This window comes from Panthera onca, chromosome B1 (genome assembly GCF_046562875.1).
Source record: "Panthera onca isolate mPanOnc1 chromosome B1, mPanOnc1 haplotype 2, whole genome shotgun sequence".
Taxonomy (NCBI): domain Eukaryota; kingdom Metazoa; phylum Chordata; class Mammalia; order Carnivora; family Felidae; genus Panthera; species Panthera onca.
Window position 1 is genome coordinate 118,349,455 of NC_138342.1, and position 23,284 is coordinate 118,372,738.

Here is a 23,284-nt window from a genome sequence, read left to right on the forward strand (position 1 = left end):
TATTTAGTATCTGGCTCATTATAGAAAATGATTGCTGACCCCCAGTATAGCATAATGGAAAGAAACAGCCCAGAATTTGGAATGAGAGTGAAGTGGATTTAAATCCTTGCTGTGCCTTTTATTATTACTTGAGTTATTGTTTTTCCTCTGAAACCTCAGTTTTCTCATACATAAAATAATAGACTCTAATCCATGAGATTATTAAGGACATTAAATAAAATAATGTAGGGATGGTATCTAGTGTGTAGTCAGGATGCAAGTGGTAGCAATTACTGTACCAGTCATTAAAAGGTCAGCATTTTTGTGGCTGCTCATTTATAGTCTTTTGTTTCCAGAATGTAAGTTTTCATCCTTGTTTGAAATTTTCTTTTTCAGTAGTAAGGGCTTCTTTACTAGGGAAAAGAGAAACAAGTCTGTATTTGTTCTGATGGTGGTTATCTATTGCCACATAATATTCCTAAATTTAGCAGCTTAAAATAATTATTTCTATAGTTTAGGAATTTAGTAGCCTCTAGGTGGGCCCAGCTTAGGGTCTCTTACAAAGTTGTAGTTGAGATGTTGGCTGGGGCTACAGTCATCCGAAAGCTTAACTAAGACTAGAAGATTCATTTCCTAGATGGCTCACTTGCATGGCTTTTGGCAGGTGGCCATAATATGTCAGTCTCTCTAGAGAGTTTCTTGAGTTCATCAAGCTAGCCGTGAGAGAGCAACGAAGAAGCCACAACATTTTTAATGTTCTGTTCTCTCGACACAACATTCCATTACTTCCTTCACATTCTAATTGGTAGCAGTGAATTACCGAGTATAAACTATATTTGAGTGGGAGAAGAATGAAACAATTTGTAGATATATTTTTAACTGCCATGTTCTACAATCAGGACACAAATTATTTATATTATTCTTAAATGCAAAATACACTTGCCCCTCCCAAGGCCTTCAAAAGTCTCATTCCATTACAGCATTGGCTCAGAGTCCAGAATGTTACATATAAATGAGGTGCAGGCGCTGATAAGGGTTCTTGAATATGGTTCTTCAGTATAGTTAGTATAGCTCTTCAAGCATAGTTCTTGATATGAAATCCTGTATCAACCACATATTCAGTATAAATTGATGGCAGAGGAATAGGGTACCCACTGTTGATATTCTTATTCAGAAAGGGGTGATGAGGGAGGAATGAGAGGTACACAAGAGTGACTGGTTAGTTCTCAAGTCCAGTTGGGTACAGGATTAGGACTCACAATGTAGGAATACTTCTCTTATGGCTCTTGGTTCTATGTTCTGGGTTCTTGGTTCCACCTTCTGTATCATCTTTTCTTGTTCTTAAAAGATAGCATTTGCAGGATGCCTGGTTGGCTCAGTTGGAAAAGCTTGTGACTCTTGATCTTGGAGTCATGGGTTCAAGCCCCATGTTGGGTGTATAGATTACTTTTTAAAAATTAATTAATTGATAGTTAACATTTGTTTGCACCTTAGTAGTTTTCCAGTCTGCTTCCAAAATTTGGGAGGTCTTTTCATTTAACACTATCTCCATTCCTTTCAGTCCAGATTTGCTGTTTCTACCCATCTAATTCTCTTAAAACTTTAGGGATCTTTTGTGAGTCTTATTAGAATCCACATGCACAAATATCTTTGTCTACCTTGAGCACTGAGAGGACACCACCCTTAAGTTTCTTAGAAGCTCTGTTGTTTGAGAGGATCTGTGACTCATACCCTTAAAATTTTGGGGTGACTAGTAACTGAGGCACCATCTTTCTGAGTTCTAAGCCTTAAAGGAATCTCCCTCCCTTCCTTGTCTTTAGTAGGCTCCATACCCAGCATGGAGCCCAACATAGGACCTGGACCAAGATCAATAGTCGGATGCTTAACCAACTGAGCCACCTAGGCACCCCTGAGTCTTAAAAGATTTTAAAGCCAAACTCTACTTTCCCTGTTGACATGCTTTCTTGGCAGTTCTCTGAATTTGATCTTTGCTCAGCAGCCATTTCTGGAGAGGCTGAGAATTTTCAGAACCGTTAAATCCTTGTTCCATTTGTTTCTTTTTCTTGCATTTTTATTACAAGCTGAAAGAGGAATCAGATGCCTCCTTAACTACCTTTTTTTTTTTTTTTTTTTTGTCTGGAAATACCCCTAACTAGATCACCTGGTTCATTTGATAGATTTTATAAATGTTACTTAACTTTCTGCCTCTACATGACTATAACATGTCTCTTCAAAATCAACTTGCAACCTCTTCAAAATTGATTCTGTTAATAGTCTAGGTAGGGTTCTTTGAGCTTCCATTAATGCTTTTCTCCAAGTCTTTCCACCTTTTGCCACTCTATGGAACCAAAACCAGTTCTACATTTTAGGTTTTTATTGCAGCAGCATCCCCCTTCCAGGTACCAAAATCTGCCTTGGTTATCTGTTGCTGCTATTGCTTACACATAGCTTTAAATAACAAACATTTATTATATCAGAGTTCCTGTGGCTCAGGAATTCAGAAGTCACTTAGCTGTATGATTTTGAAAGATGTAGGGGTCTTTCAGGAGGTTGAAGTCAAGACAGCCAGGGCATCTGAGGGGTTGACTTGAGTTGGAGAATCTGCTTCCAAGATGGCTTCGTCTCATACCCAGAAGCCTTTTCTTGGCCACGTGGGTCTTTCCATAAAGTTGTTTGGCTATCTTCACAACATGGCAGTTGGTTTCTTCTGAGTTGTCCAAGAGAAAGCAAGGAGCAGTCCACAGTGCTTTTATGTTCTGATCTTGGATGTCATATACTTTGATTTCTAGCACATTCCATGTGTTAGAAGTGAGTCAGTGAGTATAGCCTACAATTAAGGGAAGCGGGGAAATAGGTTCTGCCTTTTGAAGGAAAGAATTTATGGGCATATTTAAAAAAAATTTTTTTTTAACATTTATTTATTTTTGAGACAGAGAGAGAGCATGAACGGGGGAGGGTCAGAGAGAGGGAGACACAGAATCTGAAACAGGCTCCAGGCTCTGAGCTGTCAGCACAGAGCCCGATGCAGGGCTCGAACTTACGGACCGCGAGCTCATGACCTGAGCCGAAGTCGGCCACTTAACCGACTGAGCCACCCAGGCGCCCCAATTTATGGGCATATTTTAAAGTCACCACAGTGGTGGTATATTTTAGAATGACTTTTTTCATTTCTTGGTATCAACAAGTATTACCAAGTAAATACCAATTGTACATGTAGCATTCAGATTTACTGCTTGAAGACTAAATAGTATAGAGTTTTTACTTCATTATTACGTATTTATCAGTGATTTCCAGGCTGTCTTTTGAGACATCCATAGTTTATACTCAAGAGCTATTGTTAATTTTCAGTGTCAAATCATTAATTTATCTTATAGTTATTCATTGTTCCGTCAACAAATACTTGCGTGTTTTCTGTATATTCTGCTAGGCCCTGAGAATACAAAGATTATGAGGAAGACACAGTCTCTTCCACCAAGGAGTTCACAGTCTAAAAGAGAAACACCTGTATAAACAAAGTATTGTTACAAGCAAAATATATGTCATAGTGGCAGCACAGAATAGAGAATGAATAACTGACAAGGTTAGAGGGGCATAACTAAGAAAAAGCATAGTCCAAAGCCATAGAAATATGAACATTTCTAGAATTGCAACTAGTTTAATATTGTTGGATGAACTTGTATACTTTTTTATGTTTTGCCATGGTTGCAGCACCAGGTCTCCACCTGTTTTCAAAAAAAATTTTTAAAGAGGTTACAGTATTCTCTACATGTGTGGAACTGTTAAAGGGCTAGATACACATAGGCATATGAACACATAACATTTAATATTTTTAAAAAATTTTTAATATTTATTTTTGAGAGAGAGAGAGAGAGAGAGAGACAGAGTGTGAGTGGGGGAGGGGCAAAGAGAGAGGGACTCAGAATCTGAAGCAAGCTCCAGGCTCTGAGCTGTCAGCACAGAGCCTGATGCAGGGCTCGAACTCATGTTCCTTGAGATCATGACCTGAGCTGAAGTCAGAGGCTTAACCGACTGAGCCACCCAGGCCTGCCTAACATGTAATATTTTTTATGAGAGTTTTAGTGAGAATATTAAATTAGTGATTGATCATTACTAACCTGATTTATATGCTTTTAATTAATTAACACTTATTGCCTACAGCAAACATGTCTGACAAAGAGCTAAAGAAGCTACGTAATAAACAAAGAAGAGCTCAAAAGAAAGCCCAGATAGAAGAAGAGAAAAAAAATGCAGAAAAAGAAAAGCAGCAGAGAAATCAGAAAAAGAAAAAGGATGATGATGATGAAGAAATTGGAGGTCCCAAAGAAGAACTTATCCCTGAGAAACTGGCCAAGGTACTTAATAAAGAGTTTAGCACAATTTAGTGAAATTTCATGACAGCTATTACCATTTAATATGGTCTTATTCAACCAATTTGATTTTTATTTGAGTGAAAAATTTTAATTTTTAGTCTCCTCTCTCTCTCTGTCTCTGTCTCTCTCTCTCTGTCTCTCTGTCTCTCTCTCTCTCTCTGTCTCTCTCTCTCTCTCTGTCTCTCTCTCTCTGATCATACTTCACATTTAAAACTTGTAGTAATGATCCTGATCCAGAGTAATCTAGTATGGTATAGTGGAAAGTTTTGGCTTTTGAGTCATTCTGATCTGGGTCCACATATCAGCATGTACACTTCATTGTGTGTTTGGACACTTTGTCTAACCTCTCTGATGATTTTCTCATCTATAAAATGGGACTAGTAAAAATCCCTACTAGGCAGAGATGTGAGGATTAAAGAAAGGAACTATATGTGTAGAGAATGTAGCATCTGTTACAAGTGGTAACATGCAACTTTTTATATCTAGAGACCAAATTGAGCTTGTTAAAAAGTGAGTGTATATGTATATTTCTCATTCATGTGTCAGTTTACAGTCCTTATTTATTGAACTTTGCTATTTGAACCTAATGTCTTTAAAGTTCCCAAATATTTTCCCCCAGGCCAAAATCACATGTGCCATTTTTAACCATTAAGCTGAAACCAAGGTATTCACTGTCACACAAACCATTTTGATTAGTAATGTACCTGTGTACTCCTGGCTCTTGACATTCACCTACTCCATGTGAAAATAATTGCATAATTTATGTTAAAACAGTAAATAATAGTGAGCGCATTGCCCTAGAGTTCAGTATTAGCCTCGCTAGTAACTAAAAAAATCAAAATCAACTGCTCTATAATGAAGAAAAATTATAATACTTAGTAAATAGAGTTGGAAAATAGTTTTAGGATTATACCAGAGCAGATGGACAGTAATATCTCATAGCAGTGTTGCTATTTAAGAACCATAGAGAAATCTGGCTTGGATTTCAAAGGATATATTGACATCTTTTCACAAATAATTGTGTAACTATTTTAGGAACAAAGATACTACTTTTTATTGTTGGGTGCTTATTGGAAAAATATACAGAATAGGGAGGAAGCACAGAAAATGGACCTTTTAGGCCTCATGGAGAATTGCAGTTATTCAGCGATAATATCAACTTTAAGGGCCCTCCATCTTTATACCTCAGCTTTCTTTATTACTACCACCACTAACTTGTCTGCCAGCACCATTCTTTCCCTTGACTTTCCTTAATGACTTTTTTCTTTGTAACACTTCATATCTCACATTATACTTTTTAAAGAGAGGATCTGTCTGGCTTGTTTAGTCCTTGTCTAATAAAGGGTAATCCCACAGAGCAGAATTCTTATGCTCGCATTCCAGGCCTCCTTACTGGGTTTTCCTTTTATTTTTGACTTGAGTTTTTCTTGTGTCCAGCTTATCATGGCTGCTTTTGGACCAGATGTCAAGTTATAGTCTAATTATTAATAGCTATATAGGGTTGTAGAGTCTCAGAAGAAAATAATTCCTACAGAAAGTGCTTTATTTGGAAGGAGCCCAGTGGAAGGCACCCTGATCTGGGGTGCTGTTTAATATATACTTCTCTTGCTTGTTGGGCACATAACACCCTTCTCTTCCTAGGATAACTGCCGCCAGGATGCCCCCTTCTAATAGCATCCACACTTACTTATATCCCCAGTGTGGTGGCAGCACCAGATTATACCAAGCCATCATAACAAGGTATGGCATTGTAGACTCTTTTAAATGCTGCCTGCCAAGTGTGGATCTACAGTCTATAGATTGTGATTTTTTGTGATCCTGTATTTTATCATTCTTCATGTGATAAGTGGTATATTTAGTGTCATTCAGGATTTTATATATGTGATATGAAGTAGAAGCATCGTTAAGTTAGCGGTAATTCCAGGTAAGGAAAATAGGAAAAGGTTTAGTGAGTGAGTTTAATATTTAGTTAACTGAGTATAAACCTGAAGTTTCTCCAGCGTATCATGAGGCAATAAATTGTTATTTTTGAGTTCCCTCATGTGCCACCCATCCTGTGTCCCTCCTCACCTTCAGTCAGTACTTACCTCAGCTGGACTATTTTTTCCTTCTGTATACACACATGTTCTTTATCAGGGTGTCCTTAATATTCTGGCTGTATAAGGTATAATAGTTTCAAGCTTTTTGTTGCTATGCTGGGAGCATAGGGAGACGTACTCCTATATAACGTAGTGTAACGTGGATTAGACTTCACATCAGTTTATAAATTTAAAAATTGCATGTGATCAAACCACCCTTGCAGATCTCTTATATTGCCCGTCAACACAACGCAGTCCCAGTGTACATTTCTTTAACTTAAGTAAATTCAAATCTTCATGACTTGTAGTTTTTTAATATATGTGCTGCCAGAGCAGGTACTGGATGTAATTTTTTTTTGAGAAACAAATGAGTGTGCATAATTTCTAGCAATTTCATCCAGTATTCCACTCAGTGAACATAGGACCCTAACTAAGTATGATAGAAGTATAACTACCATTTGTTTAGTCCCTGTCAGTTTCTGTGTGCATCTTCTCCTAGTGAGAACATTTTGCTACAGGGATTAGGATTTTGGTACCTAATATATGGTTTTCATATATATAATGCAAATTAATGAGATATATATGTCTGTCTGTCTTTACAACTTTAGGAATTTTCAAGGGTAGTTCTGTTGATTTTTTTTTTTTTTTTCTCCTGATCTTAAGCACTGATTTTAGAACTCATCCCTGTTGATAGGCTTTTGTGTATATAACCCTATACTTCATTTTGTATATATGAATGTAGAATGTAGTTAGCTTTATTGTGGTTATGGACATATGTTTAAGCACTTAGATTTAGCCTAACAAAATCTTCCCTATGCAAGTAAGGCACAAGGAAACATGTAGGAATTTCAGATCCAGATCTCCTGTGGAGGCATGTATTCTCACTTATTAGAAATGCAGGCAGAATTTCCCTTTTCTTTTTCCAAGTTCAAAAACTTGATTTCAGTAAGTATAATGTTTGTATGACTCAGCTGCCCTATATTCCTTGTATCCATTTTGTTAACAGCAGCCATATCTCCCTGGTGATAAATTGCCCTGATCAGTACAGCAGTCTTCATTTCAAGCTTGATACAGCTCCATTACAATTTCAGTTTCCAGTTTTTTACCTTCCTTGGTAGACATTTCTTCCCTGTATATCACAAATTCCAACTCAATAGGACATAGAATCATGGGAATAAGATAAGCAAAATATTAAAAATGTGTGAGAAAGGCATACTTCTGAGGGCCCCTCTTTCCCCCGTCTCCTGGTATCTACAGCTATTAGAGTGACAATGCCATATATTGATTTCTTGTTCAGAGCACATATCTTTCAGAATAATGCCAGCTGCTTTACATGCTAGTAGTATACAGCAAATCTCATAGACATCACTTTTTTGTTCAACTTTTTTTTCCTTTTTAATACTGTGAAATCATTTCCTTAGCCACAAACTGTGTCGGTGAAACACAATTAGAAGAGGCACGTTAGACAGGTATGGCAAATCCAGATTCCATCAAGGATAAATTGTCACTGCCTCTGTCATGAGACAAGACAAACAGGCACAGATATTCAGTGCCTTTCTGATAAATATGGTATTGTTCCCCACCCACAGCTTGGTCTACAGAGAAGAATCTTGTCTAAATACTCAGTCTAGAAGTGTAACAATAGCACAATTATGTAGTAAACATTATACCTGCCCAGTAATGATTACAAGTATGTAATTAATATGACATTTATATAATTACTAAAGGGTGGTAGAGACAGAGTTCTATAAGTATAAATATTTTCACATGCCATCTCCCCATTAGCATGGCATTGGAATAAAGATGAATTCTATAGAATTTGTATTATTAGAACAATGCAAGATGGAATCTTTTTTTTTTTTTAATAGCTTGATTGTACTTCACTTTGAGTTTAAAAAGAACGTTGACTCATTCTGTAATATTCTCCACCTCTCATTCTTACCCCTCTTTATCCTATTTAACATCTCTCCTCGGTTCCCATCCCCCCAACCCCACCCCAATTATCTTACCTGTTTATCTCACTGTCTGTCTTTCCCTGGTTCTGTTTTATCTTCATCTTTACTTGTTGGATAGTTTCTATTTAGAGATAATGTAATATCTGTGGTTAAAAACCAGCAAAGAGTTCTAGAGTTCAAAATCCCCTTCCTTTAGACTATGGGAGGTTAAAATATGACAGTATTTCTGGGTAATGGGTAAGTGATTTTTACCAAAACAACAACAACAATAAAAAACCAGAAAGTGTTTTTAATGGAGAGAATAACATCATACCCCTCCATCTTGCTTCCATTTGTATAATATCTTTTATTTTTGTTAGGTTGAAACTCCATTGGAAGAAGCTATTAAATTTTTAACACCGTTGAAGAACTTGGTGAAGAACAAGATAGAAACGCATCTTTTTGCCTTTGAGATTTACTTTAGGAAAGGTAGGCAATTAGGGGATAGTGGCCCTGATAAAATTGATCACTGTATTTCTTAGATATAGTCACCCAAGTCCAGTAGCTTTACCAGTGTAGGATTTTTTGCCAATGCAGCTTCCTCACAGAAATGCGTGCTACCTGTGCAAGATGTTGTGGGGAGGTATAATGATACTATTATCTCTTCTAGGACATTAAAATCAACAATAGATGAACATCCATAACTAGGATTAAGGTCATATGTAGTAATTGCCGTGTACTTGTGTGAATAAAGTTAATGACGTAGAGCTTAGATTAGTGCCTGATACACAGTAAGCATTGAATAAATGTTGGTTTTTATTAGCTATTGTTACAAGATGTGGCGCTTAAGGTGTATCTTGAAGGATGAATCATTTCTAAAAGAAGAGCTGGATAGAAAGGAAGAGGATGCTTTAAGAAAACACAAGTATGTGTAAATAATGTAGAGGTTTCTGTATTGCCCAAACCAGATAGAAAATAAATGAAGGGTCTTGGTTGTCTTGTTTAGAATGCCTCAACTACATATAGATACTGATTTTGTGGAACTGAATTGCTGTAATCCAAGTGGTTCATTGAAAAAAAACTAAGTATATCATTAAGGGAAGGAAAAAGAACTTGGTTAATAAGCTCTGACAGAAGGTTGTTGCTCCAAGCAGTGTAACTTACGTTCTACTTAAAGAGATGGAAAATGGTGCCCCTATCGAGTTTCCATTTAAAAATCCTGTTTATCAAAGGTAATTAATGGGAAAGGTTCTCATATAGCATTGCTTGAAAATAGGACAAAAAGCTATAGTTTGATTTTAATTTTTATTAAGATATTTACATGAATATGTAATATAGAAAAAAGCCCAGGAAGAAATAGATTAAAAAAATAACAGAAGGTCTCTTGATGGATTGAGTGATTACAGTGTTTTGTTATAATTCTGTTTTCCAAAATTTAGAAAATAAACTTTAGTAAATAGTCAAGTAATTTAGAAACTTTTAAAGAACAGTTAATTATAACTTCCTTTTTAACAAATATTCTTAAATGGAATACCGAAGTATAAAAAAGTTGTTCTGCTTGAAGTGAGGAAGGGGAATCTAAATTCCATTCAGTTGGCTTCTTGGTTGTGTTCTAAAGACCTCTGAAGGGCTCTTCAGCTGTTGGATTTCATTGTTGTGTGAAATGGGTAGTAAAGGGTATGGCAGTGTTGTTAGCTTTTTGAGTGTTGGGTAAGAGAAAAATGTCAGAGGAGCCTGGAGGTTTGAATTTTGTTATTTGGAGAATGGTACCAAATTAGGGAAGTCGTAACAAAGAGGAGGTAGTTATAGATGAGACTTGGAAGTTCAGTAAGTATTCAGGTGAAATTTCCGTGGAACAGGTGGAAACACTACTAAAGCTGGTGAAACATGGGGTGTGAGTATGGGGATAGTATAGAGAGAGCTTAGAAATCACTGAAAATAATAAACTTGGTAAATACTGTACCTTTTGAGGAGAAAGAGGAGCCAGGGATTGATAGGAGAGGACAGATAGGAGGGAAACCATTTCACATGTCACAAAACCCAAGAAAGGAGATTCAAGTATAAACAATCAAGATTTATAAGTAGTGCAGAAGATCCCTTTATTCTGATTAAAGGAGGTTAAGAAGTGAAATGGCTTCAAATTTTGTTCCTATTGAATGCTATCTAATTTTTTTGTACTTCATAAAACCTTTTTTCTTAAAAGAATATTGTGTGGAAATCATTAGCTAATGTTGCTAATCTGAGGAAATCATTTGCTTCACTTACGTTGCAGTTCAAATGTGGTTGACTCTAAATTAGTTTCTCTATTTGTAAGATCTTAATCTTCCAAAGGAGGAGGGCATCTTATTTTATCAAATGATCAAAATATATCTTACTTTTTCTTTTTATAGAAAAATTTCTTTTGATGCTACAATCAGTAAAGAGGGCATTTGCTATTGATTCTAGTCATCCCTGGCTTCATGAGTGTATGATTCGACTCTTTAGTACTGGTATGTTTTTGTTTTCCATTACTTAAGTATTTGGTTATAGTAGTTGCTAGTGACTGTATAAGTGATCTATATAAGCTTGTCATAAACTTAATCATTTTAAAGCTGTTGGGTATTAAATTAGCTAAGGGGAAAAGCAGGGTTCTTTTCTTTGTGATGAAGGTATTTATTTTAAGGCTAGAAATGTTACTTGATTTTGATAATAGGATTGTTTAGTCCAGATATTTGAGAATCACCTTTGTTTCTGTTTCTAAAAAGTTAACACGTAAGTTGAAATTGTGAATCATAGTCGTTATGTAAAGCGTTTAGTAAATTGTTCTAAAATTGAAGAATCTCTTTGAAATTGACTAGCTGTCTCCTTATTTATCTGTCTTCAGAATTCTTTGTCATAAAATTTTTGTTAATAAATACAGGTTTAAAAGAACTTTAAGACAATCATTGTACTTTTCAGATATTTTCACAATAAGATCCATATACTACTTCTAACATAAAGTAGAACTATAGAATTTTAGAGAGTAAAAGGTAGAACGTTATGCTAATTGTTTTTCATTTTAATAATAGTTGAGAAATATGGGACCCTAAAAGATTAAATGACTTATTCAAGGTAACATAAATAATTAGTAATGAAGCAGGAATGAGAGCTCAGGTTTTCATACTGTTCTTTCTACTACCACAAGAGCTTGAAATTTAAAGTACTCCTGTAGTCAAGTGGTGGTGGTGGTTTGATTTTTAAGTGAATAGAGAAGGGAAATTGAATTTTTAATAGAACAGTCTGCAAATACTATTAAGTTACCTGTCTCATTGCTAAATACTCAGCCACATATGAATCCATACATACCTGGGAATAATGAGATTAAACCAGGCATCCCAGTCAGTCTTTTGAAAAATGTTTAATTGTCCTCCTGATGAAGAAAGTTGTTTTGGGGGTGCCTGGGTGGCTCAGTCAGTTAAGAGTCCAACTTTGGCTCAGGTCATAATCTTGTGGTCCGTGGGTTTGAGCCACACGTCAGACTCTGTGCTGACAGCTCAGAGCCTGGAGCCTGCTTCGGATTCTGTCTCTCCCTCTTTCTCTGCCCCTCCTCTGCTCGTTCTCTGTCTCTCTCCCTCTCAAAAATTAATAAACATTAAAAAAATAAAAACACAAACCTTGTTTTGACTTCTAAGAAAAAGTAAATCCTTATTTAAAGTATATTTATGCCTGTCAAAAAAAAAAATGATTCCTGTTATAGACACTGAACTGTTTTTCAGTGTTTTTAATTCTGAAAGTAAAAAATAACATAACCACCTCATAAAATAGAAGAAGGAATTGCTATTCTTAGAGAAAATAGAGAAATTTCTTTCTAGTGTTTTCATATTAAAATTTGTTTGAAGTCATGAGTCCGAAAATTAAGGCCAGGAGTAATGGTCTTAAATCCATTCTTGCTTAGGATGGAGTGCACTAAAATTATTCTCAAAATTAACATGAACACTTTGTTCTTGTATAATCAACTCTTTCCTAAAGTGTAGTAGTAAAATAATATATAGAAGTCTTATGGATTTGGAGACTTCCCTCTGAAATATGAATTAAAAGTGGCATATTTAAATGTATTTGCTTATTTAAAAAAAAAAAATGTATTTGCTTATAGTAAGTATGTGGATTGATGAACATATGACTGTTGTCTTAGAACAGTTATATTAGGAACTAAAATGCTTCAGAAGAACAAAGAAAGGCAGAATGGTCCTGATGTAAGAGTTAGAATTATTTAGTTAGCTGTTAGCTGTATCCATAGCTTCCAGACATTGTCTGGAAGAGTAACAAAGTAATCCTTATTTTGACTAAATTTAGGCATTAAAGCAGTGATAATTTGGAGTGATAAAGATGCACTGTCTTTAAAAGGCCTTCAAGAATTTGGGTACAGTTGTGTAGTATGTAAAAGTATTTGTGCAACCACAGACACCCAGAGTAGGGGCATCTTTGATATACCCCACAAGTTTCCTTTAATAAAACTGATAGCTTTGGTAGTTTTAAAATAAGATTTAACTTTGAAGTAATTTTTCAAGAACACATTTGTCATGTCAAGTTATATTTTACTAACTGCTTCTTTACAAAGAAACCCTTACAACACCTTCTTGGGGAATATGGGAAAAAAACGGTGCCTTGACACCTATTTTATTATAGAAACTTCTCTGAATAAATATTCATTTTAGCCGGGTTATGAATACCCTTCCAAATCTTCAGAATGATGTTATACTACCAGTGTAATTAGTATCTGCTGCCTAAACTAATTTACCATATACGTCAATCTTCCTCTCCCCTTTTTAATTATGAGGATGATTTGGTATGTGCCCTTTTCAAGTTTTTCACTTTTTCTTAAAGTTGTAGGACTTAAAGCAACTTAAACTACATTTCTTCTTGGTACTAAGTAAAAGGAGCTTAGGGTTCAGTTGTTTATTATTCCCTTACATGCTTTTAAAAAGAATCACTGTTTGGTCACCTTGATCTACAGTGAATCTTACATCTTTTCTTCTCTCATTTGTACAAACCCATTTCTTCCTTTTATCTGCAGATTATTTTTCTTCTGTGCTTATGTATTTCTCCCCTAAAAGCTTTGTTGATCCTCTTATTTAATCTATTTTACCCTTTTGAATGGTAATCACTTAGTAGGTTGTGCTTTAGAGCCTAGTAGTGAGTAGTCATTATCTTGCACAGAATATGAGCATTTTCTACCCAAATTATTAACAAAACAGGGAGCTAGCCTAGGAATCCAGAGAAATTCTTTTGGCTAAGAATCTACCCCTTTTTCAATGCGACTTTTAACCATTGACAATTACTAAATTAATCCAGTCTGCTAATAAGCTCAGAGCATGAACCAAACATTATTTTAATTTTAGGATGTCAGAGGATTCAGAAGCCTCTCATAAAAAGTTTTATTCCCCTTCCCTCAATTATTATTTTTCCTTGATTCACAAGACTTACTATTGCATCATAAGGTAACAAGGAAGCTAATTCAGTAGTCTCAGATTTTTTATTTTCCTGAGACCTCAATATTTTTTTGTTCATTTTAGTCACTTTCCAAGGACTTTTAGATTGGTTCATCCCCTACTAATTTTTAGTAATAAAAGCTTACCTAGTAGACCTGGGATGCATGAGGTTGCCCCTTTCCTGAAAGACATAGGTAATAATTGCATTACACAGAATTCATACAACTTGCTGAGTCTTACTGCAGTTGAATTTTTTTTTAAAATTAGTATCTTCCTGGAAATTATAGTGCCAATCTACATAGTGTAGGGGAGCTAACAATCAGCCTCAAACATTTTGTGACTTGGGGAGGAAATGTTTTTGGAAATAGCTATTAGTGGAAGTTCGGAGTTATATAAATATTTCTTCTTTATACATCCTGAATATATATATTTGTTTTTAATTGTGTGGGCTTTTTTTTTTTTCTTAAAGCAATTTCGATTTTTCTGGGGGATTATTTTAATCTGAGGAAAACAAATTAATGAAGGTAATAAAAAACACGAAAAGCTTAGCGTCCACTTATAACCAACTATAATGTAACTATACAGTTACTTTCCCATCTGCATATAGTGTCCCGAAAGCACTTCATTCAAACCAGTAAGGCCCATGGATATAACATTTTTTTAGAAAACCTGTGTTTTTTTGATATAATAGTCATTGTGATTGGCTATAATCTATTTTACCAACTTTTCTTTCTGTTTGCTCTGCACTCCTGCGCTCCTTGAAATCTGTTGATAAGTTGCCAAAACCAAGTTACAAGTACAGCCATAATGGAGATTAAGCAAAATTCCTTAATAACTCATTTATTTGAACCACCCAATTCAATAGAATGATAGAAGAAATGCTATTTAACAAAGGACACATCGATCAGTTATTCAGTTACTAATTATGTGTAGAATATTTCAGAGATGTTTACCACTCAAGAGTTCAGTGTGTTTAAACTTGGTGTAGTGATCCATTAGTGAGACAATAAAAGCAATTTCGTGGGCCATTACTACCATTTGAAAACCTAATATAGAAATATACTATAGAGCAGAGGGGCACCTGGGTGGCTCGGTTGAGTGTTGGACTTTTAATTTTTTTTTTTTTTTCAACGTTTTTTTATTTATTTTTGGGACAGAGAGAGACAGAACATGAACGGGGGAGGGGCAGAGAGAGAGGGAGACACAGAATCGGAAACAGGCTCCAGGCTCCGAGCCATCAGCCCAGAGCCCGACGCGGGGCTCGAACTCACGGACCGCGAGATCGTGACCTGGCTGAAGTCGGACGCTTAACCGACTGCGCCACCCAGGCGCCCCAAGTGTTGGACTTTTGATTTCAGCTCAGATCATGATCCCAGGGTCCTGGGATCAAGCCCCCAGTTGGGCTCTGTGCTGAGGGTGCAGCCTGCCTGAGATATTCTCCCTCTCTCTCTCTCTTTCTCTCTCTCTCTCTCTCTCTCTCTCTCTCACACACACACCCCTCCTTTCCCTCCCTCCCTCCCTCTCTCTCCCTCTTCCCCTCTGCCCCTTTCCCCTGCCCACTCAACGCTCTCTCACTCTCTCTCACTCTTAAAAAAAAAAGAATAGAGTAGAAAATACCAGAATGCATGGCACAAAATTAAGGTTAGTATTCCATGAAACTTCTGCTTCACATAGTAATTTATGTATATAGGATACATATTCAGCAATACAAATGGTGGTTGTCCACATTTTAAGCGACCACCATAGTTCCTAACCATGAGGAAAATATATTTTCAATCTATAACAAAAATAATAACTGCACTTTATTGAATTATATATTTAGCTATTATATAATTAACTTTAAAAAATGTAACTTTTCTGGGGCACCTGGGTGGCTCAGTTGGTTAGGTGACAGACTTCGGCTCAGGTCATGATCTTGCAATTTGTGAGTTCGAGCCCCGCGTCGTGCTCTGTGCAGACAGCTGAGAGCCTGGAGCCTGCTTCGGATTCTGTGTCTGCCCCTCCCCTGCTCACGCTCTGTGTCTGTCTCTCAATAATAAATAAATGTTAAAACAATTTTTTTTTTTAAATGTAACTTTTCCTTACTGTGATCCTTTTAGGTTAGATAGCTCCTCGGTTTTACGGATCAAGAAATAAGTTCAGAGAGGTTGTGACTTGTTCAAGCCTAGATCCATACCCAGGTCTTTCTGGCTCAAAGCTTCAAACTGTCTGTCTATACCAAAATAGTAATGAAAAAAGCATACTAACATTCAGTCAGAGAGGTTAGGGGTTCAGCTTTTCCATCTCTGAATCCCAAGGCCTGGGAATATGATTATCAGAGTGTATTCATTATAGGAAAATACTTTGGTGGTCCTTTGGAGTTTATTATATAGTGATAACTAAATTTATGTAGCCCTTGCAAATAAAGGTCAATGAAGTCAGTCAGGTTTTCTTTTAAAATTAATGAATTTTGTAATGCCTTACTTGGGTATAGAATATGGAGAAGGTGAAGAAAATCCTCTTGTCTTCCGCACTGCATAATTGCTGTGACATTATTTATCAGGTGGGTGCCATCAGAGCCCTACTTTATAGATTTGTTTTAAAGTTGAGGGGGCCAGCCCCTAAGAGCTTAGAAGACTATGGAACTACATCTTTTGTTATTTTGTTTTGTTTTCTGTTTTGTTTTGTTTTATTTTTCTGGATATGAATCATTTATCAGTGAAATGTCTTTTAATGCTGTTAGAAAAATTATTAGATTATTTTCCTGATACACATTTTTTTACATTTATATGGTAAGCTCTTTACATGTTGAATTATAAGTAGGTTCATTTAGTCTTTACATGTAATTGCTTTGTTTCATTGGCCTCATCAAGTAATTTCTTTACTTCTGCAAATCATATCAGAGTATCTAACTGCTAATAGAATTTTGTTTTTAATTTGTTCAGCAGTGTGTGAAAGTAAAGATTTACCTGATACAGTTAGGACAGTATTAAAACAAGAAATGAATCGTCTTTTTGGAGCAACAAATCCAAAGAATTTTAATGAAACTTTTCTGAAAAGGAATTCTGATTCATTGCCACACAGATTATCAGGTAATCACTTCATTTTCTTTTTATCTTAGCCTTCTAAAATAATTTGTTTTTATTTTAATGGATTCATGACAAGGTTACACATTTCTCACATGGAAGAGGCATTGTGTGTATGTCACATTTTAATCGTAAGAACACAGGCAGCTTAAATATGCTTCCTATAAATTTTTAAATTTCTTAAAATTATTACTGTGAATCAAGGTCAGTAGTTTCTTCTGGTTCAGCATAGGCTTTTTACAAAGAAGCAATATAACTTCATTTAACTATATATTACATATAAGGAAGGAGGGGCTTTCTTTGTTTTTTCTTTCTCCTCCTTCAACATGCTCTTAAGATTCACTTGGATGTGACCATCAGCTTCTATTTTTCATGCTTATAAGATATTAAATTGGACAATGCAAAACACCTAAAATCATTTCATAGGCAAAGGTCTGTGCTAGCAGTCCAAAATCTGGACTTGATGGGATCGTATGGGTAGTGCTTTAGTAGGATGCTTTTAGAATACCTGGCTAAGAAGGCCAGCAGCTTTGTATGCCTTTGTAGAATTCTGAATTCAGATTTTTGGCTCATGCCATCAAGTTTGAATATCTCTCTCTTCCCACGCTCCCACACCCCCAACCCCCCCACTCCTACACACATTAAATGGAGTATTCCCCACAGCCCCAAATTATGGGGTTTGTTTGTTTCGAGAGAGTGCAAGTGAGGAGAGGGGCAGAGGGAGAGAGAGCAAGAGAGAAAGAATCCTTAGAGTCTCCATGCTTAGTGCAGAGCCTGACACAAGGCTCAATCCCACAACTCTGGGATCATGACCTGAGCTGAAATCAAGAGTGGGACACTTGGGGCACCTGGGTGGCTCAGTCACTTAAGTGTCCAACTTTGGCTCAGGTTATGATCTCGCTGTCCGTGGGTTCAAGCCCCATGTCAGACTCTGTGCTGACAGCTCAGAGCCTGGAGCCTGCTTCAGATTCTGTGTTTCCCTATCTCTCTGCCTCTCCCCCATTATTTCTCTGTCTCTCTCTAAAAAAAAAAAAAAAAAAAAAAAAGTGGGACACTCAAACAACTGAGCCACCCAAGCACCCCTGCTCAGTTTAGAAAGAGGAAAAATCCATGTTCCCACTACACAAAAACAACTATCATTAGAATATTTGTATTTCTTCATAGTTTTTTACCTTAATCATTCTCCTAGTTTAGACAGTTAAGCTATTTCTGATCTATCCTGTCATGATTTTTTTGGTTTATTTCAAATGGCTTTTCCCACTTTTCTAATAAAGTGCCACACTCTGTGTGCACATATATGTTATATTTGATATTTGAATGAATAGAGGATAAGATGCTGGTTGTACTTTAAAAAAATTTTTCTTTTTTCTTCTCATTTAGCTGCCAAAATGGTATATTATTTAGATCCTTCTAGTCAGAAGCGAGCTATAGAGTTGGCAACAACACTTGATGAATCCCTCACTAACAGAAACCTCCAGGTAAAGTTTTTCATAATCTCTCTGAAGAATACCTCACTACTTTCTGTTTCTCTTTTCACAAAGAGAATACATTTACCAAATAATTGTTTTTTTGTTAATTATGCATATTATTCACCAAGCCATTATGAATCCACATCAGAAACTAACCCTATCTTAAATTTATTTAGGATTGTCTGTGTGTGCACATGCACAGTAGGCTACTTGGCCTTCAAGAACTAGCTCCACATCTTTATTTAAAATATTTTTTCTAGGAATCTGTTCTAGTAAAATTTATATATATATATATATATATATATATATATATATATATATATATATATATATATATATATATATTCCATAGTTAATTTTAGATTTTGGTTCATTCCTGTCTCTACATTTCTGACCAAGCAGTAGTCTCAGTGAAGATTCTGACATATTTAAGATGTACATACCAGGGATCAAATCAAAACACTCATTTTATAACTTGTAATGTAACTTGAAATATAAAAGATACATGGATATGTTTTGCAAGATACTGATTTTAGTTTAGCCTAAAGACAAAGGACATAGCACTACTTCCTATGATAATTGGCCAGATAAAGCATTTGATATAGTCCTTTAATAGCAAATGAAGGAACACTTTTAAGAAAGAAACATTTGACTTATTGATGGCTAATTAATACATCATTTAGATTATAACATTTCTAGACTGGCAAAGTTTGTTGGCTACTATATATCTGCAAACTACATGTTTTCCAAGTGAAAAGATAAAGAAAACATGAGGAATGTAAGTTAACATGCATCATTTTAAAATCTAAGAATATCTACCAAGGGGTTTGGTTCAAACAGTTACCAATTTTCATGAACAAATTTTTCTTGCATATATGCCCTTTGGTTTGAGACCCTCCCTTTCCTCTCAGTGGACAAACCTTTAATTTTAATACAGAGCTGAAAAGCAATGTTTGATACCACCAGCTGTCTCTAAGCCTCTTAAAGAAAAAAAAAAAAACAAACTAAAGAGCTTAAGTTCAATACCTGACATTAGCGTGGAAAAGTTGACGTTTATACACAGAGCCTGCCTGGGTTGAGGCAAAGTTGCCACCTGGGGTCAAGCACTTGCTGAGAGTGAGTGTGGCTTTAAATGTAGCCGCTGCATATCTTGCTTGCCCCACATTGTCCTGGCCCTGTTTATAAATTCGTCCTTTGTATAAGCCCTGCGATTCTGAAGAAACTATTTCTTAGGGATTGAATATGCGGGGATGGAATGCTTTCTGTGTCTTCAATATGTACATTTGCCTTTTGCTTAAAAAATGTGTTGATAATGAAATGTCTAATAAATTCACAGTAAAAAACTTTCTTTTTGTTTTTGGACAAGTTATCATATTACCTTTTCTCTTTCTTTAGACATGTATGGAGGTATTAGAAGCCTTGTGTGATGGTAGCCTAGGAGACTGTAAAGAAGCTGCTGAAGTTTATAGAGCAAATTGTCATAAGCTTTTCCCTTATGCTTTGGCTTTCATGCCTCCTGGATATGAAGAGGATATGAAGATCACAGTTAATGGAGATAGTTCTGCAGAAACTGAAGAACTGGCCAATGAAATCTGAACATCATTAAACAAGCAAATGGAATGACTTTGGACCATATCTAGTGTATAATATTTTTGTCACGCACCTGCTGCATTGCTCTAACTTACACAGAATGAGAAGAGTAAATGTTCTTGCCTTCAAATAGTGTTTTACGTTTTTTATCCTGCTGAAAAAGTATATATAAAATATCTAACGTATTACAGGATATAGGTTCAGTTTCTTAAAAAATTAAAAGCTGCTAAAATTGAGGGATTAAAAAAAAAAGATACCTTATTCTATTCCTACCTACCCACCCATGTTTTTTAACTAATTTATATAAAATCTGGAGGCTGTTACAGCTAACAAAGCAGGTGTGTGGCAGAAATATTACTTTAAAATTTGTCTTGTGAGATTTTACTATATCTCAGACAGCATAAATGCTGTTTTAGCACTGGATTCTTTCACTGAGCACAAAGAGTTGTTGGGGCTTTAGCATCTGACTGATTTTGTTACGGGGTTGATTCTGACCATAGGAAGTATGCAATGTGAATCACTATTTACAGAGAAACCTACAACAGATGCTTGATGTTGTAGAAGCTGGGACATATAGATACCAAGCAGAATTTCTAAGAAACCTAGAGGGTGTTCAATATGCTTGTTGTGTTTCCAAAATTCACTGTACATGATCAGTTTGGTGTTCTTGTACCACAGTTTTTAACTGAAGGAACCAGTTGGAACAATCTCAATTTTAACTAAAACTTGAAGAACTAAAATAGCAATGCAAACCTTTCAGCATTGTTTTGGCCAAACTTGTTAAAACTGTAATGCAAGAACCAAATGCACTGTGATGTGGCACCAACTAATTAGCACGCATGAATTTTTTCACCCAAGAGTGAAAAAAGAAAATCTACCATGGCTTGAAGTTAAAGAGCAGAACTCCTGACTACCATTCTATGACTGATCAAGAGACTAATAGTTAAAAACCTCAGCAGGCCTTGTTCACGATATGCAGAAAAAAAGTGCTGCAGTTTAGATACCTCTGGAATTTTTCCACAGTGTCACAGGTTTGTAATACTTGAAGCCCTACATTTCTAAGAATATATTTCTTGCTCAGTTGTTTCAGGCAAGCCCAAGACTTTGTAATTTTTAAAGGGCCCAAGATTTTTTTTTTCAATAACAGACCAGCTTCTTTTTCCTGCAGTTACAGATGTAATTTCCTTTTTGTTGTCAAACATAAGGTACCAAATATGATGCAATAAATTGTTTTGAAAAACAGTTGTGTGAATATTTCAACTAATCTGTGTTGGGCTTCTGTGAAAATACACAGGTGGAAACAGAGGTGCAAGCCAGAGGCAATGTAACGTGCTGTAAAATGAGCGCAGATGGTTGCGTTCGCTGCGGGCTGAGTGCCGGTGTCAGGGGACTCCGTAATGCAGGTGTAGTGCTGCTCCTGCATGAACCTTTCCTTGAGGGCGAGGATGGTGGCAGGTACTATGAATGTAATTCCTAATTTCCTAATTTGAAAGGAAACTGAGAACTGCGATTTTGATGGAGAGACTGAGCCTTACGATGATAAACCTGTATACTGAGAACTGGCCTCAGGCTCAATATCCTCGTTGCGTTTGCAAGATCTGAGCAAATAAGGTTAAGTAAAATGAATCAATTGTATATATGATTGATCTTTTTGTGGTACTTTTAGTTTCTAGGGCATATATTCTAAAGGGAATTTTCAGGAGACCTGATCCTTCTACTGATTGAACAGTTGTGCTAAACTCAACCTTTCATAGTACGTGGCCTGCATTCTGCGTCCCGGTCTAACGATTTAGTGATGTAAAGAGAAGTACAAGCCGAACTCCAGTGCTTTGTTCCGTTTTATTAACTGGCCCTGTCTCAGGAACATCTTCACAGATGGCAAACAACAAACAAAAAAAACCCCACCACCACCACCACAAACTTTTTTTCAACTTCTCCTATGAGTGGCAACCGAAGTTCTCATTGTTGGGAAAGAACACTAGTGCTACCTCTGCCACTACTGAGGTGTTGGGAGGAGGCACCAGCCATACGATAGGGGGTGTTTATGTGTGAATTATGTTTCAACTCTACTGTATATTGAAATGAAGTTCATATATTTGTCTTGACAATGTTCAACTGATGTAGACTGTCTTAGAATGAAAATTCGTAAATACTCCGAACTCTTGATGCAGATTCCACCCGTGAGGAGCTAAAATTCCTAACATGTATATTGTACTCCGACCCAATTTTACTGGAACTATTGAATAAATATTTTATTTTCTTTCAGGTTTACTTGATAGTGGATACATTGTCTGGTGTCAGAGGACCTTGACAGGGTTCGTTTTATGTCCAGACAGCACCCCCGAAACATTGTACTGTACTGTCTTGCTCTGAGTAGTATCGACTGGATCATCCCACATTTGCCTCATTCACTCTATTAATTCCAAATGATACTGTGGGGGGAAACAGGGTTAGAAAAACAAGTGGGAAAAAAAAAATGCAGTGATGTTGTATTCTAAACAAGTGCCTTATGTTTATTGCTGAGAACTGGTGTTAACAACCCTTTTCAGAAGAAAGGGTCCCTTGACCTGTATTAACATAGGAAAGTAAAGTTATTTTTGTTTTTCTTTATATTTACTACTCTTGTCATTTCTCATTTAAAAATTAAGATCTGACCAGGTTAGTTTACTCAGCTTTAATTAGATAGTTGAGTCCTACGTTTTCAACATTTTTCTGTATTTACGATGCACAAAAATAAAGCGTGATCTCTACTAGCATGGCTAAAAGTAGTCCCAGTATTAGTGAATAGCTTTTCTGTGGGTTTTATGAGGCCTTTGTCTTTCAGGGGTGTTTGTACTCCACGGTGTGCTGCTGTTAGGGCTGTGAGATGAAGGCTATGATTGTAAGAGGCCAGACAAGCATGGTCTAGTTTCAGGTAGGTGACGATAAATTCAGGGAAGTCTCTGTCCTGCACAGTTTGTAGGAATATTTCAGTTGCCATGTGTAGCATCTGTTTGGGACAGGTAAAAAAGTGAAGTGTTGAATTTTCCTACAAGACACACACACACACACACACACACACACACACACACACGTCTTACTAATTACTAGCCTTAAATTTTGAAATAACTCTTACTAAGAGAATGGAAAGAAAGACCAACCTGTCCAGTGGAAGGTAGGCTTCCTGTTCAGCTCATGCTACACTCCTTTAAGTTACAGGCAAGGTTTCTTGATGCCATTCAATCCACTGCCAAACCTACATTAAAAACAGTCGCATGAAATGGCTGTGTTGCCCCACAGGGAGCTGAAACCTTAAGTTTTGTTCCAATTTGGAAGATTAGAAATCTCACTATTTATAGCAATAAGACATTTT

General features: G+C 36.2%; 1 protein-coding gene across 2 annotated transcripts in view; it reads left to right on the top strand.

Annotated features, from left to right (window-relative positions):
- The window catches only part of NAA15 (N-alpha-acetyltransferase 15, NatA auxiliary subunit), an 84,798-nt gene extending 62,256 nt beyond the window's left edge, over window positions 1-22,542 (top strand). Inside the window, exons 15-20 of one of the 2 annotated variants that reach the window (XM_060654139.3) lie at window positions 4,138-4,331; window positions 8,742-8,850; window positions 10,752-10,850; window positions 16,736-16,879; window positions 18,254-18,351; window positions 19,738-22,542. In XM_060654139.3, the coding sequence (XP_060510122.1) occupies window positions 4,138-4,331; window positions 8,742-8,850; window positions 10,752-10,850; window positions 16,736-16,879; window positions 18,254-18,351; window positions 19,738-19,938 (845 nt within the window). In that variant the 3' untranslated portion in view covers window positions 19,939-22,542. Of the gene's footprint in view, window positions 1-4,137; window positions 4,332-8,741; window positions 8,851-10,751; window positions 10,851-16,732; window positions 16,880-18,253; window positions 18,352-19,737 lie in introns of both variants that reach the window. The other variant, XM_060654138.3, reaches the window with a different exon arrangement.
- Window positions 22,543-23,284: the final 742 nt, after the last annotated feature.